Below are 16,815 nucleotides of genomic sequence, written 5' to 3' on the forward strand. Positions count from 1 at the left end.
GTCTTAAACTCTTATTTTGATTGCGGTTCTGAATGAATTGAAGCAGACAGCATTGACACCTATTTAAATTGGTCACTCCATGTTATTCACTCCAGTTGCGCAGCATTGTTTTACATTAGCAATGAATCAATTTACTCTCTGTAACTTGATAGTATTTCTAGCACTGCTGAGCCCACTATAGATCAAAACTTCAGGTCGCCACTCTTCAGCCTAGACACCAAAATGAATGGTTTATTTAAAGTAGTGCAGTCCTTGCAGTCTTAGCTCACAAGCTCAGATACATTACATTATCTGCCCAGCGTGAAATGGTTGGAGAAAGTCTAACATTAAGCAAACTAAAGAGATGACAGTGTGAAAATACCAGTGAACATTTGACAAGACACTGAAAAGACTGCAAAAGGCATGTCACGTTGCTCTGTTTTTGCTGAATGTGCCTCCAATGATTGAAAATCACCAGGGCAACTTTGAAGGTAACATTTGCAACTTTCTGTATGTTGTCCTTCACTCCATGGTGTGAAATACTTAAAATGTTAGAGTCAGATGGTGAAGCTGTGGGTGTTTTTGCTCAAGTCTGCTGTTTATTTGGATAAGATTGTGTAAAGTGTAATACTTTTGAGCCTGATGACTCTTTGCAAAACACGGTATGAGTGCCTGTGTCAAATATGAACCATACCCGTTGCATTCTCAAAGACATGTGGCATCAATTGGCAAATATGTTGTTGCAAGGAAGCGGCATTGTTATAGGTGGTAACTCTGAAACTTGAAGCTGTTCATTAAAAGTTCCGAAAGACTCAACCGTGCAATATTTTCATGCAAAATACTCCATCAATTCATGCCATGAACGTGCAGATTTCACTGGTAGACATGTAATATAAAAACGTGAAAAATTGAAATAGTTTGCGCATCAAAAGCCGCTACTTCATGATAAAAGAAACTGAAGGTGCAGATTTAATGACGGACGACACAGGAGGACAAACTGAACAAGACAAACACTCACCATCGGGTAGTCCAGCTGTGTCCGATAATGGACTCCGTGGCGTCTGTGTCAGAGCTGCTGTGTTTACGGTGCGCTGGCCCTTTAAGACAGCCCCGTGTTTCCATTGGCACAGTGACGTCAGAGCGGTGAAGGACTCCAGCCTATCCTCTAAACAGAGAAGGCAATGGTCCTGGCAGAGAGTCCTGCTTTCGGAGGGAGACTTTTACACTGCACAAAAGCTAGGCAAACACTCGGCGCTGAAATGAACCAGAGCCCTCGGGCAGTCGCCGTGGATTAAAACGGAAACTTTTGCGATGGCTCTCAACGTGAAAAAGTAGCACGAGAAGCAGCACGCTAACCGCCGCCGCCAACGGACCCTCTACTGCAAAGCAACTCCTGGTAGATGCACGGCCACTGCTGAAAAATATGCTCCAGCCGAGCCGCCTCAACCCCGGCTTCAGTGGCAGATTCCCAGTCTTATAACCAGTTTCGTGAGACATTCGGCGGCTTCTGTTTGTTTGTTTTTTTTCCGCTTCTTACCTCTAAAGTCCGCTGTGCAAGTCCCCGACCCACCTGCGAGAGAGAATTATGGCAGGGAAGCTGACAGCCGCGCAGGGCACAGGAATACTGCTGGTGACAGCCAACGTTGGATCCCTGTTCGAGGACGTGAGTTTCTCCATTGATAAACGCTGTCTGTCAGCGCTGTCTCTTCACACCAGCCTCGTGTTTGTACTTGTGTTTTGTTCATGACGCCAACTCCGTGTTCATGTTATGCTAGACAACGTCTCAGCTGGTCACGACTCGTGCGTGGCAAGTCGCGTGCGGTTGCACCTATGCTCTCACGCATAAACACATGGGCCTCCCATGAGCTCAAAGACCCATAGCTCTGCGTGTTGAGGGTTCTGTGTTCTACACGTGCAGTGACCCACGCTCTCTTTGGCGTCTTCTGCCTGTTCTGGATCAATTGAAAGATTGATCACAGTGTGTATCCTGCTGCAGCATTGACTCGACCATCCAACCTGTAACGGAGGGAATCAGCCATGCAGGAGCAGTCTACCTTTGCACAGCACACCCACATTTAAGGCTGATGTCAAACTTATATTAAGTCAAATGAGCTCTTTTTTTTTAGTATGCACAAACCACACAGTACTATGAAAGTGGAATAGAAGTTTACTGGTATTTGTGGTTGCTTGCCTTATGCAGTGGACCGCTGCAGTGCTGGAGATGCTGCTTGCTCACCTCCTATGTGAGTTTTTCTGCAACATTCAGTGCAGCAGCTAGGTCTTCTTCGTCTTTCACATCAGGGCTGCCCTGCAGTGTCTCACTGAACGAGAGGCAGGTAGTTTGCTGGAGGAGGCACGCTTGTGAACAACACTGATGCCTATCGAGAGTGTGGACCCACCAGCATCCTATTTGCATCATTACGAGAACAAGCAGCGCTCAAATGTTCGCTCCAGACAAAGCCACTTGTTTGCTTGACTGAAGAAAGCAAAAGCATGCTCTGTGTGAAAATAGGTGTGTCAGGCCTCCTCAATGATATCTATGACTATTATTGTATTTTGGACTCTTGGCTGTTTCCGTGTTAGGCTGTTGCTTGGTGCCTGTTGGCGCTTAATTATGGTGGCCACTGTAGCAGTTTCAATGAAACGCTTGAAGTTCAAACACTTTGTGTCACTTTCAGTGTTGTGTCAATAGAGAGTCCCCCCTCTTCCTCCCTCCTTTCACTCATGTGAAGAGCTGATCCCAAACATGAGGGAAGAGCGGTCTCCCTCACAGGAGTAAGCCTATAAATAGCCCGCCTCTCTCAAGCAGCATGCTTTGGTTGTCTTGTGAATTCTTTTTTTCTTCACCAGACTTCTAACAGACTGTGCCAAAATGCACATTAGAGCATGTTTCCTGGTCATATACGAGGCTATCTATAGTCCATAGTGCTTTGGCAGCCCCTATGATGCATATATGAGTGAATGAAGTCTTTGTGAGCTGCCTTTCAAGTTTTTTTTCACTGTTAGGCTCATTGTAGATGAGAAGTTTCTGCGTTAAGGCTGTATAGCCCGACCCTGATCTTACAGGGTACAATATACAATACAGGCATCAGGGCCTCTGTGTTGGAGGTATATTCCCATCTCACCTCCTATAGTTTAATCTCTATGGAAAATGCCCTTTTTGTAGCTTTTCTTTGCTCATTACAACTCCAGCTGCATGCCTGCAGGCTCTTTTATTTGCAGCCATTGCAGTCACAAATGTAAACACAATTTTAACAGCCTCAACGTGCAGTCGTGGTGTGTTTGAACAAGGAGTGCCCCTCTGCAAGTATTGATTAAAGCACTTAATTTAAGATACACACAGATTTTTTTTCCCCGGGTCATTAAAGGTGTCAGAGAAAGAGGCGCTTTAAGATGAAGAGGACAAGATGCGTGTGGACAGGTGTCAAGATCTGATCAATGAGTTTATGATCGGCTGGTGATGTTATTATATGCTGTTATGCCTCTCTGGGTTTGTATCCTCAGGTTTGTGAGTGCAGAGAGCAAAGTGGACACAAGCGTGAAGTCGGTTTGGTCTGTGCTTTCTGAAGCTGAAGGCCTCGTGGGAAAGTTGTGCTAAATGTTATTTTGGCAGCGATATGAGTGCTTGTACATACCAAGTCTGTATGTTTTGAAAGCAGAAATGGCACATTCGGAATTTCTCAAAGGAAAAGTTGAACTCCTAGATGATAAAACACACCCTTTCACTAATCAATACATTCAGGGTTTGCTGCTGGAGCCTTTCTTGGTCTGGTCTGGCCTGTAGCTTATGGTGGCTCATGTTTGCTCATTTGAATTGATATTAGTGTGCCGGTTGGCTGACTTTATGACTTGTACTTACGCTCGCTTTAATTCTGCATTCTTTGTGTGAACTTGAGATGCCTTCAGCATATAGCAACTGTAGAAATTACACACAGGTAACATTAGACTGTATTGCTGTTCTGTACTCTCTCATAGTGCCCAGATTTGATTTGCACAGTTTAAGTGGAACAGAAATTTCAAATGACAAATTACTGCAATAAGGCACATGTCTATGCACATACTTTTAATAAAAACACTGAAGCTTGTTTGTCCTTTTCTTAAATTTTAGCAAATATGACTTACTCAGGGAGAGAACCTGCAGCTCCACGAGTCTTTCTGCCTGCTTCAACTGTGAAGTCACACAGTCCTGTAGTTGCTGTCTTACTGTCTGGCTGCTCGATTATGGCAGAAATCATAATTACGATTATTTTGGCCAATGTTGAGACATGATTATTTAATGCGATTACTCAATGACTCTGGAAGCATCATTAATTTAATGATAAATACATTTACTAGTAAAACTCTTTTTAACAGTGGATTTCCTTGAACTTTAAATATAATAAAACTGAAAAACAAACAAAAAATAAATGTCTTTTGATGACAGTCATGATGATATAATATATATATAATACATCAGCTGGAAACATAATTGAAACTAAGATTCAATGAATCACCCGCTCTACTTGTACCAGTGTCTGTCTGTTTTGTAAGGAAAATAATCTCAGATCACTCGTACTGTATTTGAATACACTCATGTCCCGTGCATGGTGATTTAAACTGGTGCCTTGATGTTAAAACATCCCGCCTGCAGGTCAGCCTCGTGGTGTCATTTACTCCATTTTGACTCCAGTTATCAGTGACTGTTTGAACATCTAAAGCAAAAGACAAATAGTCTTTCTCAAGCTCAAGTCATTTCCATTTCCATCGTTGGCCCTCTGAGCCATCCTCAGTGAATCTAATCATGACGGCAAACATCGCTTTTCCCCTGTTTTTTAAATGGGCCACCGTCAACAGTTAACCATTATTTGCTTTTTGTTGAGTCTCACATGCTCTCTGTGTTTCCAAGGTAAAGCCTCCCTCCAGCTGAGAGCCGGATTGTCTGTTTGCTTGTTTACTTTTTCAATAAGTTAACCAGTCAGGCTAAAAAACTGCAGGTTCCGTTTTTTTAAAGCTGACTTGATCAAATAGAGTGACAGCATCCACTCAGATGTACGGGGAAGACAACAGGGAGACACGCGGTGGTACACGTGAAACCCCACACACTAAACTGAACGGTTCTGCCCTCTCTTTCTCATCCAAACCTGTCCTTTTTCATCACTTTTAGTCTCGCTTCAATCATGCTGAGTGTTGCTCGTCCTTTGCTAGATGCAGCTTTTAAGTTTAATGTTTGAGTGATAATGTTTAGAATCCGTGACTTGCACTCAAAAATGGGCCTCCCATGTGACAAGTTTTCTTAATTTATGCCGAGCAAAGAATGCTACATGTTGGCATGATCCTACATTATGCATAGTCCCAGCAAGCCTTACGATATCCACTCCCCACTCTTGGTTTTATGATCCGTTCCCATCCTGAAGGCTCAGTGGGAAGCCACTGTGGGTTTCCCAGGGGTCCTGTGGGATTCCCGATCCAAAGTCAGCCTGCAGTGTACAGTTCATAGATGAAGCCAATGAAACATTTTGCTTCCTGTCAACAGTGACAGTTGTCATGCCTGCTAATGGCCAGCACAGGAAAAGAGCCACAATGAGAGTGAGTGCTCAAATGAATGAATAAATGAATGAATACGTAGCTTTTTTTTCTCCACTGGCAGCCTTACAGACAGTTCACGCCATAGATGTCCTGATGCCTCAGCCTGAAGTTGATGGTGGAGCAGAGTTATGCCCATTAGTTAACTGTCACTCTGCATGAACTCTAGTTGGAAAGTCAGGCCAGTGTGTGGGCATGTTCATATCAAATATGTTTGGAGAGGGCTGGAGTGTTTTCCTTTTGGTATTGGTATGTTTAAACAGGTGGAAACCATGGTGGCTGGACTTGGGTGTCACCAAATACAGGCACCATGACGCCCGAGGTGCACGCTTTGTTTTGAAAGAGGACGGAGGTGTAGTTCTTGAAATGTGAAGGTAAATCTACTAAAACAACTCCAAAATGGACAGTTTGGCCATTGGAATTCATATTTGGAAGAATGTAACAAATGCTGCTCGCAAGCTACGACCTATAATTCATGTTTTCCTTACCTGACATTGACGTCTGACAAGCCTGTGCAGATATGTCCATCACGCTTCGTTAAGTTGCAAGGACTGGAATCCAGTTGATATAGCATCGTTCACCACCCAAAACCTCTTCGCTGTATCAAACATTTATGTCAGTCACAGGCCTGGGTTTGCTTGCATTTGCGCCCTTCAAACCTAACAAAAAAGTAACCTTATCAACTCTGGTTCAGTCCAGATGAAACAAACTACACATGTGAAGTCAGCGTCCTCGCACATTATGCGATGGTGGTGGTGGTGGTGACTGAATGTGGCTTGCTGACAGTAACTGAGAGATCATATCATGACTTTTGGAGACTTTCCAGTGGAAAGCTTGGTTGGATTAATCCACATGATTAAAATCTGACAGACCGATGCCAACTCTCCAGCTAGCTGTTACTGCTGAGGGTGTAAGCCGATGTGTTGCCCTGCTTTCGAAGACTATGTGGCTAGATGTCCTCTCTGTTCATATTATCCTAATGATGGCTCCTGCATTCTCCTTAAGTGCTCTCATTGCAGTAAACACCGGGCACTGGCTGTGGTTTTCTTTTGATTACAACTACTCTGCTTTTGATTACATACACCTCCTGTTTGCCAAGCCAAGATGGCCATATGGTGATGCAATAGATTGCTATGAATAGCCCCCCTTGCGGGTTTGGTCTTCCAACTTATTTTTCATCATGTCTCTGTTTCTCCTTCTCCTGTCCACTGGCAGCTCATTAGCTCAGGCTATCGCAGCCCGGACCCCACTGAGCTGGCATATTTACACCGCCAAAGATAGAACAGAGCAGGAAGAAATTCCTGTCTCAAACCTGGACGCTATGCATACACTGCTCTCTGTATTTTGGCCTCAATGACTATTATACAGTGTGTGTGTGTGTGTGTGTGTGTGTGTGTGTGTGTGTGTGTGTGTGTGGTGCACTCCTCTACATCAGTGGTGAGGAACAGTGTGGTTACAAAGTATTTACCCTGTAAACATGTGAAGATGTTACTGCAGCCAGCATAGACTCTAGAAGCTATATTTAGCCTCCAGTCACATGGCCAATGGTAGTGAATTCCCTAACTGAATAATGTAATTGAGCATTCAGGATGTGTATTTTTAGTGTTGGCCATAGTAGTGCAAATGTGTGATAGCAGACGTGAGGCGGTGTTGATAAGGGGCTGAAGTGGAGGAAGCTAACAATGTGAAAATAGCTTCGTTCTTCATATCAAGTCTTCACTTTGCGTCCAGCTCGCCGTGTTTTCCGCAGCTTTCTCAGCTCAGGTTTTATGAGGACACACTTAGCAGCAGGGACTGTGACTAAATACTTCATCTGACAGCTCGATTTTTGCGTTTCTTCCTCTGCCAAAGTCTGTTCCCGTGTGTTGCTGCAGGAGTGGAAAAGTTTATGAAAGAAAGATCAGATGATGCTATTTTGGTGTTCTCCCTGCTCTGCCCTCCTCCATCCTGTCATAACACGGAATTAGAATTTAAAAAGGAAAAGACGTTGGAGAGAGCTGAACGTTGCCACCAGCAGGCAGCGACAGGGCAAAACCAGTACCTGACACTGGTAATATATATCTAATAATCAATTTGATTGGGTGATATATGCTCAGCAGCATTTGATGGCATTTTACGAGTACTGAAAAAACATCCGTATCATTAAAGATTGTGAGGAAATGGTAGATGGGAGAAAAGTCAGTGGTTTTTCAAAATATTTGGCCGTTTCCTTTGTATCACTCTTTGCGTGCATGAGATCAACAAGCTGTAGCAAAGGCCCTTTTTTTAACAGCTCTGTGATCAGGATTGACAGGAAGGGTGTCGTGAATGTGGTGTGAGTGTTCCTCTTGTGGTGTTGTCAATCAATCACACAATGTGAAGCATATTGTGTATTTTGCATGTTACGTGCTGTTGCATGTATGGTCATTTCATTTGCATTAAAAGCTCATTTTGGAAGCAGAAAGATGTTTGTTAGGGAAAGCCCTGCAGCTGGAGGCCACTCTGCCTCCCACAACCACTCCAGCCTTTCACTGGGGGTAAAAGTTGAGGGCCAGTTTTTGTCTGTTATGAGAGGTAAGCCCTGTTGTCTGCGTCACTCGGTGCTCTGGGTTTTCTTCACACAGCCCGTCGCTCTCATGATGGAATGTGTGCCAGACTCGCTGACTTGTTTCAGCCTATCACCATGACGCCAAAATACCATACAAAATCATTAGGTAACATTATGTCACCACTTCTGTTACCAGCTAGGGTCTGGTTCTTTTATTTTTATCTATTATTTGAACAGTGTGTCGAGTGTGGAGTAGTGGTTATTTAGAATCTGGACTATTGTTTAAAACGGCAGTGAAATCCATAATCGGTGGATTAGGTAGCAAGGGCCAGGGGAGTTCAACTTTGGCTCACTCTGACAAGCAAATCCACACCGGTGACCAATAGCAGGCTGTCTTCAAAGGGCTGACTGTTGAGGGAACAGACAGTCCTAAATGTGGGACTCCAGTTTTATTTTTAACGCTCCTCTGGAAGAATATAAACTCATTCAAAAACAAAGAATGGTTTGCAGACCAGAGTCAAGGGAGGACATACATGCTTTGAATAAACTGTGAACCTTTTGCTCCATTAGTGACTTTTAATGGAATGAAATGATGCACAATCCTGAGAACAGAGCCCAGTACAGGGGAAATAGAGAGAAGCTAGTGAGCTGTTGTTACCGACTAGCGCTAACGTTGAGCCTATCCGGCTGTTTTCCCTGTGGCTGAGTCAGGTCACCATGCCCCCCAAACGGACCCAAACCAGCAGACGTGTGGACACGATCATGTTGCTGATGTGGAGGATGATCTGTCTCCCCTGGCTGGCCTGAGCTGTTGCTCTTACCAAGCAAAATAAGCAGCCACTCACTCAACCAGACAGGAGAGTTTATAGTGGGGGTCTCTCAGGGGAAATGAGGAACTCATACATGTAGTAGACACGCACACCAACTCTCTCTGATATAAAACATGAGACAGGGTTTTTACGGTTTGTCGACGCAGCCAATGTTTTCCGGAGTTCGTTGACCCCGCTCGAGAGGATTTGACAATGTGTGCGCGAGCAGAGCGGGACAATGAATAGCCAGGCCCCATCGGACCCAGATAAGGAACTGGGATAAGGGTGGGAGTGTCGACGCCGAGCAAGGGAAGCTTGGGTACACTCCAAGAGCCATAATTATCCAGGATGGGAAAGCCAGAGAGGGACAACCCCCCCCCCCCCACTGATGAGGAAAGGACTCATTCATAAGATTCCCTAAAGAGACAACAGCGGGGGTTCAGTCCCCATGAAAATCCACATACAGTAATACAATAAAACCTGAGTATCAAGTTATTGTTTCTGCTCGTCTTAGGTCATGTTCTGCAGGTCACTGCGGTCCGGTCAGCCACAAAGGATGCGTTTCTTTGGTCAGTTTTATCTGAGACATTTATTTCAATCACTTTGATCTTTGCTTTCAGTACAGGAGGTAAAAGTCACCTCCGGCGATTGTTGCTGTAGCTACAGTAATAAACAAGGCTCATGAAAGTCGGCAGCAAAAGACAGGGGACGTTATTAAGTGTATCCTTTGATTCATGCTGCCTGCTGCCACTTTTTGCTGCTATCAGAATGTGGTGTGGTGCAGGTCTGTGGCACACGTTTCCAAGCCAACGTTAATGTGGTCAATAAATGTGGCATGTTAGGATGGTTTCTCATGTATAAGCTGTAGCCATCTGACCTATTTGCTGTATACCATTTACATGCATCACTGTAAAACCTGGTTACTTGAGTAACTGGGTTAACATATATAGGGTTGATTAGGTGGTAATATGTCAGACCCACAGTGTGCTTATGTCACCATGGTGTTGTGAGCCCTGCAGCAGCCCTCCTGCTGAAGGTTGACATTCAGAGAGGAGCTACCTGAAGGAGGTCTCCGTGTCTTTGTCTCCATGTCAGAATCCACAGTGTGGATTTCCCAAGCTGCTCCTCCATGTCCAGACATGCCCGTTATTCATTGTGTTTGAGGGTGTAAGTTGTGCGTTGTGAGTGTTGAATGTACTTAATGGCATCGAATGTTCATTCATTCTTGCTTGCGTTAGAAGAGCGTCAGTGACTTTTTGTTCTTGTAAGTGCAGCTCCTTGTCTGCTGCGTCACATTTAAACCAAGAGACAGGGTTATGCTAAATGCTGGTGGTTGTAGCTGTAGCCACTGTAGCTCCTCTGTCAGTCATTTCATATTGGTTCTGTTGAGAATCATGATATATTTTCCTCTGTTCACATGTTGAGATGGTTGGAAAGTTCACAGTTTCTTGCTTACCTCTCAGTTTTTTTTTTTTTTTCAACCAAACTCTGGTTGAGGCTGACCATGTGACATTCTATACTTGGTAAGAACAAAAGCAGAGCTATGATTTTCTCAGCGTACTAGGCTTGGATAATCTTCTAGAAGCAGCTAATGTCGGATAGTTTGCAGAAGGGGGTTTATGTTTTTATGTTTTTAATGGCGTGTTATGAAACTGTTGGTATTTATACCTGGAATTCTGAGCACAGTTTACATGCTGTCCTTAAGCTTGCGTCAGTGCTGTTTATCAAAGGAATTTGGCTCACTTTCATCTTGTAAACCCAAAGTGTGTGTGTGTGTGTGTGTTAAAGTGCTCGCATAGCAACAGCAGGCCTTCTGTCCACTTATGTTTTTATCTATGATCCACATCCACTTCACTCACATATGCTCTGCTGTGATGATGTCAGTGTTACACCTCTTACTGTGTTTGTTGTAGTCACACGCTCGTATGAACACATGCACATGCTTTCCTTTCCGTCCTGCTGTGTTTTCTCCAAGCAACCGAATCCGCCGGGGAGACACACAAACTGAATGATTACAGAAGTGTTCATGCCTCTTTCATCTCCATAGAAGCCAAACTTGTGAAATAAAGGAGCCGCCGCTCGCTGTCGCAGAAGCAGGATCTTGAGATATCCGTCCTCCCTGCTCTGCTCCACATTACACCACGGAGCTCTGATCCCCAGCAGCTGCAGGGTGTGTTAAAAAAAGGGATGCACAAAGTTGTGCGTTGGTCACATGTCTTTACAGATTGAATACATGGAAGAGATAGCTTTGCATGCTGGATTTTCACTGACTTTTCAGGACATTTTTACAAACCCAGCAGTGCTGGACTTTCAGTTAATCTATTTCAGAAATGGCATTGTCGCATTAAACAGGAATCGTTTGAGGAATCTGTTTCCTGAACGGAGTTTTCTCTTTACAGTTTGAACTGTGCTGTGTTAAATGCAAACCAACCCCCTAGCCATGGCTGACGTGATCGAGGCGAGGTCCAGAATTACCAAATGATTTCAGGGGCTGTCTTGTTGAGCTGGTGTTAAAGTGTTGGTTGTTGATAGCTTTTGTTGTCTCAAATCGAGTCAGACAGTGCCTGTTGCGCTGACACCAGTGATGGCTAAACTGTGAAGTTGTTGTTGTTACAGTCGGGTTGATAGAAGATGTTACTGTGTCTTTACAAAAAGTGATGAGAAAGAAGAATTATGTGCAGTCATGCTAGCTGTTTCCACCCGTTTCCACTCTTTCCAGGCTAAGCTAAGCTAACCTGCTGCTGGCTGTAGCTTCATATTTAGTGTACAGGCACGAAAACGGTATCAGTCCTCTCATGTAACTCTCGGCAAGAAAGCCAATAATGTTGCGCAGTGTCTTTAACAGAAGTTTCGTCATGCAGCACCTCATCTACATTACCGGTTCCAGCAGGTGCATCAGTGGGTCTGTATAATGTTGACAGAACTGGAGCCATAATGTAATCCCTGAGTAAACATGAGAAGAAGCGTCATGGTTTACAGGAAAACCCCTAAGCAGTTTTCTCTGCTGACCACTTCACATCCATCAGCCTATGTTTCAGTATGCCAGACATGACTGTGCCTCTTAAACCCAACTGACCGTCCATAGATCCCTGCCCTCCTGCTGCCTGTGCTCGAGTCTTACCTCTGAATCGCTCGGCATTAAAAATCCTCGCTTTAATTATTTGCCTGTCCTTGCATAGCCACATCTTGCAAAGAAACACTGGCTAGCATATCTGAAGGGCATACATATTATGAGCATCACATGTCAGGTCCTCCTCTGCAAAGTCGTCTGACTCATACTGTGATCAACTAGTTTTGCAGGTTAGACAAAAGTGTAAATTTTGGACACTTGGGGAAACTCTTCATTAGCAAGCTTTAACCTGCAGGCCACAGCTCACTAGCTGTGCTCTCTCCTGGTGTCGAGAATCTACTGTGTTACTGTGCAGGCTTCTTAATTTTGAGAAATACGGCTCCCCAGCTAGGTTGCACTTCTTCTCTCTTCTCACACCCTTTATCTCCCACAGAGACCTCGACGCTCACCAGCTCCCTTTATCTTTTTCCCATACACACTCTGCCACACATTCCCAGCAGGACGGGTGTTTATTTAACCCCAAGCCTTTGATGGAGAGTGCTTATTGTCTCTGGTCCACGTACAGTCGGTGGATGAATATTTCCCAGTTAAGGCCATTGTGTTTCTTTCCACCATGGCCCCAGTCTGAAAAAGAACTGTCTGGCCAAGTCATTAAGCAGAGCCTGGTACTGACTATGCTCATGACTGTACTTTTCCTCTAGCCTCTTGTTTTTCAAGTTTCCCGGGCTGGAGTCATGCAGTTGGTCAGAGCACCTGGATGGTATTATGCTGTACTTCTATAAATAGGATTTGGTCATGAATGCACATTCTTGATGCATTTAAAAGTGTGTACATGCATGACTTTTTCTGTGTTACGTTGCTCAGAAGTGTATCGTCCATTGCTCAGATCTATGTCTGGTTTCTCTCAACAACTTGTTAAGGCATAATGGAAAACTCCCTCCCAATGAACATCAGTATTTGACTGTTTGACATCCTCCGGTTCCCATTTAAGGCAAGCCTAGATGTACACTGATAGAGCAATACATAATACACACACACACACTAATGCACACTGCTGGCACTCCGTCTCTACTGAAATAGCTTGATAGCTCCTGTTATATGTCACATGGCACTCCAAAGAGTCTCAGCTTTGTATTTATTGCACTTGTACATGGGAATACTTGTTTTGTGGCTGTTGCTGCTGCATCCAGAATGCTCATGTTGTTTTCTTCCCTCAGATGCAGAAAGAGGGCCAGCTGCACGGGGAGGCGGGTTTGATATTGAGTGTTACTCCTTAGCAAGCTGCTGTGGTGTTGCAGCTTGGCGTCTGCTTTAATTACAGCATCATTAGTCCTCCCACTCTCAGCCTCACTTCTGCAGAAAATGAAGGCCTAGAACAGAGGACCTTGAATGTGCTGTTTTTTAAAATCTCCCTTAGCCAAAAACCGATGGAACAGTGAAACACCTTAGCTTTGAACTGTGAAGCTGAACTGTCTGTCTTACACTGTCTTTGCGTCAGCAAGTATAAGATGTGCGTCATGCTCTGTGCAAGGACACATAGGACCATCATTTTTAGTTATTTATCACAATTACAATGCAGAGCATCTGTAACTAGTATATGAACGGGTAATGATTGCCTTATAACTCTCCAGTTATTGCATAAGGTGGTAAACATATTATATGAATAGGTAGGTAGAGGTAGCATCTTAAGGAAACTTAACTTTCCTTTTTGTTGGAGTGTGTAATCACTGTGACACAAAGGAGCACATGCACACCATGCATCAAAAGTGAGATCAGCTACGAGGCTTTTCACTGTTGGCTCTTGATGGCGTTAAACCTCATCCGAAAACTGCAAAGTGTAGGTGTTACTAATCACATTAACGCTGGCTCCGTCCGATTCAAGTGTGCCAGTAAGCCATGGCAGTGTGACAGTGAGCCAGTGTGTGCAATATTGGAGCACTGACGCTGAAAAGCTAAATGGAATTCAGCCACCTTTAGTTTTATTATTTACACCTGTGCGATTTTTATATGATGGTGAAAAAAAATGTGTTGTCACCCAAACATTGTGCACGATTTCTTTCAGGGGTCTCGTCGACGGCGCTGATGTGCCTGAGTCATGAACAGCTGGGTGGGAGTATGACCACTCCCTGCTGATTTCCCCTTTGTTTCTCAAATTGTCACTGGGCCTTTGCCAGTTTTCCAGTGCATACGTGTGTATTTGTGCGGAGTCGTGTGTGTGTGTGTTCCTGTGTGTGTGTGGTCCCCCTCGCTGCCTTATCATCCCTGGCCTTTGCAGAGGGTTATCACTCGGTCTTCCACTACCGACAGTAAAGTTTCCACTCCGGACAGCTCGAACAATGCAGACCCTCCCTCATCTCACCCACCACTTCTGCCTCTCCTCTGGAGGCTATATATAGACGTCAACCACAACTATATCTTTGTCCAAGACATCCTATTATTTCTTTCTGGTGTTGCCGGAAAAAGGTCCCTTGGTCCCAGCCCTGGGAAACTGTGACAGTTAAGTATTTAGCCTCACCCAAAAACAGTGAGACATTTACCAAAGGAGACAATAAATCAGTTGGGGGTTGGGTATTTAAGGGGCAAGTTGGGATTTGACTTGTCTAAATCATGCTCTTCCTGGTGCTTTTTGTGGCAAAGTTCCTTCAGCGCCAACATTCCAAATTGCACTGTTGTTTTTGTTTTGCTGTCTTTCAGCGGCAGCACATCTGCATCTGTGCTGCATCAGCGGTGTGTCTGTCAGTGTGTCTGCGCTTCACTCGGCTTCACCGATGAAAGAGCGTGGATTTGAACAGAGGTGGACAGTCCAACAGTGATTTAAGTGCTCATTTGACAGGCGGTAGATAAAAGGAGGGCGAGGTCACACTTTGCCACACACACAAACACACACACACACTTGTCTGAAGGGTTGCCCTGGCCATTTGCCTGCAGCCTGTCAGCGCCCCTTTAGACAAGTGTCCATTTGTGTCTCCAGCTCCATTGGACAGACCAGCCCTGAGATGCTAGTCCACATACCAGCTGAACAGATGGTTCCATCTCTACCTTGCCTGCCTCACAGGTTTTTATGAGCCAATTAGGCCAGCTAGAGGCTAGTTAAAGAGGTAAGACACAAGCCTTGTGAAAAAGGAGTACATTCATACACCTGCTGTGTGACAGACGGAAATTGTGTCAGATGTTTAAGTAAAAATCTTAAATGTATGTTCCTGCACAAGCCGTGCTTAGTGAGTCCGTTGGGTTGCAGAAACATTCCAGTACCACTGAAGCGCAGAAAAATGATGTACTTATTTAAAGCTGTCCAGTAGACGTAAAACTGTCAGACGCAAAATAGTACAAGGGTTTACAAGGTTTGGCATCTGGTTTGTGCTCCTGTCTTGTAAACAGAGCTAAAAACTATCGCCTGGCTGCTTCCTCATGTGACACATCTGCATAATCTTTATATCTAGAGATCGAGATGGGAATTGTAGGGACATTAAGCTGTTTAACAGGCAGTGTGCTGTTGACCCTTACACCCCTGGCCAAGTTATGTCTCCTCCTGTTGCACTCATCTTCATCCTGATATTTACCGGTAGTAATCAGTAGACTAAGATTTCAGTTAACTTCAAGTCTTTCATTTCAGTATCTACAGTGACATGGTCTTAGTAATGGGTTAGTGTTAGGGTTAGGGTCAGGGTTAAGCATATGACTCAAAAATACATGACTGCAACAGGCCCTGGGGCCTCAGGCCACGTACTGAAATGAGCAGGGATGGTAGCAGAGGGAGTCTGAAGCCTGTCCGTCCTGCTGTTCTGAATAGCAGCATCTCTACTCAGAGCTCCAGCTCTGCAGCAGACCTGTTATTATCTGAAGGTAAACAAGGGGTTGCATGTCAGTCATTCCACAAACCTGTCAGGCTTTTTTCATCGTATGCAGGTGTTCATCTTCTGAGCCACCTCTCAGGGATGTAAGATTCTCTTTGGCCACAACTTTGTCAATCTGGATAACCCAGTTTTTTCAAGTTGCCCTTTGACCACTGGTCTCCTCCATTGGAAGTGCTCAGTGACTGTGTTTTTTTCTCTTTAAATATGCTGAAAAAACGATGGCTCACTGGAGTGAAAGGTACCGTGTGTTTGCACCATCAGCACTAAGCCAAGCACATTGGGTTACGTTGGGTTTTTCCTTCCTTTGTGCTCACACATTCGTGTTTGCACACATGGATTCAAACACAGTGACAGTGAGACACGAGAGTCCGAGCGAGTGTCTTATCTGATTGGCTGCTGAACGTGGTAAAGTGCTGTGTGAAGGGGCACTTAAGAAAATAGGTGGCTGGAGATGCTGCTCTGGGTCTGGCCTTTCCAGTCCATCGTTCTTCTAGTTTCCTCTTCAAAGCTAAATGAATACAGGTCTCAGTACATTTGGTGACAATGAAACCGTGTCAACAGCTGGGATGGCAGGTTAACACTGGACATTTTCCTGGTGCTTGAAGAAAGTTTAGGTAGGGACACCCTATGGAAACATGAAAAATGGGAGTACGGTAGAGTGGTAGAGCCCAGATAGATTTTTGTAATGGTGCCGTTAGTTTGCTGTTAGTTTGCTGGTAGACCGTCCCCTTAACACACGTGGGAAAGTGAAGGTGAGTCTGGGCACACGGCGTTTTGCACCTGTCTGTGTGACTCAGTGTGCTTTGCCCAAACAGTTTAGTTTTTGTTCGAGACAATAGAGTGTGTGCTGTGTGTCCAGGCAAACAGTGTTTGTGAGTTTATATGAATTTTGCATCTGGAACAGCGAGATTACATAGAACTGTGTCTCTCAATTCCTGTTTACACGTCTCTCATGATGACCAGTCTGCACTCCTTATCCTGTGTGTGTGTGTGTGTGTGTGTGTGTGTGGGTGT

The 16,815-nt window shown here is 44.6% G+C and overlaps 1 protein-coding gene across 2 annotated transcripts in view; it reads left to right on the forward strand.

Annotated features, from left to right (window-relative positions):
* The first annotated feature begins 1,107 nt into the window (after positions 1-1,107).
* The window catches only part of inpp5a (inositol polyphosphate-5-phosphatase A), a 127,083-nt gene continuing 111,375 nt past the window's right edge, over positions 1,108-16,815 (forward strand). For both annotated transcript variants that reach the window (XM_076742611.1, XM_076742610.1), the window contains exon 1: positions 1,108-1,642. In XM_076742611.1, coding sequence (XP_076598726.1) covers positions 1,565-1,642 — 78 coding nt within the window. In that variant the 5' untranslated portion in view covers positions 1,108-1,564. The remainder of the gene's footprint in view (positions 1,643-16,815) is intronic.

This window comes from Chaetodon auriga, chromosome 11 (genome assembly GCF_051107435.1).
Source record: "Chaetodon auriga isolate fChaAug3 chromosome 11, fChaAug3.hap1, whole genome shotgun sequence".
NCBI lineage: Eukaryota > Metazoa > Chordata > Actinopteri > Chaetodontiformes > Chaetodontidae > Chaetodon > Chaetodon auriga.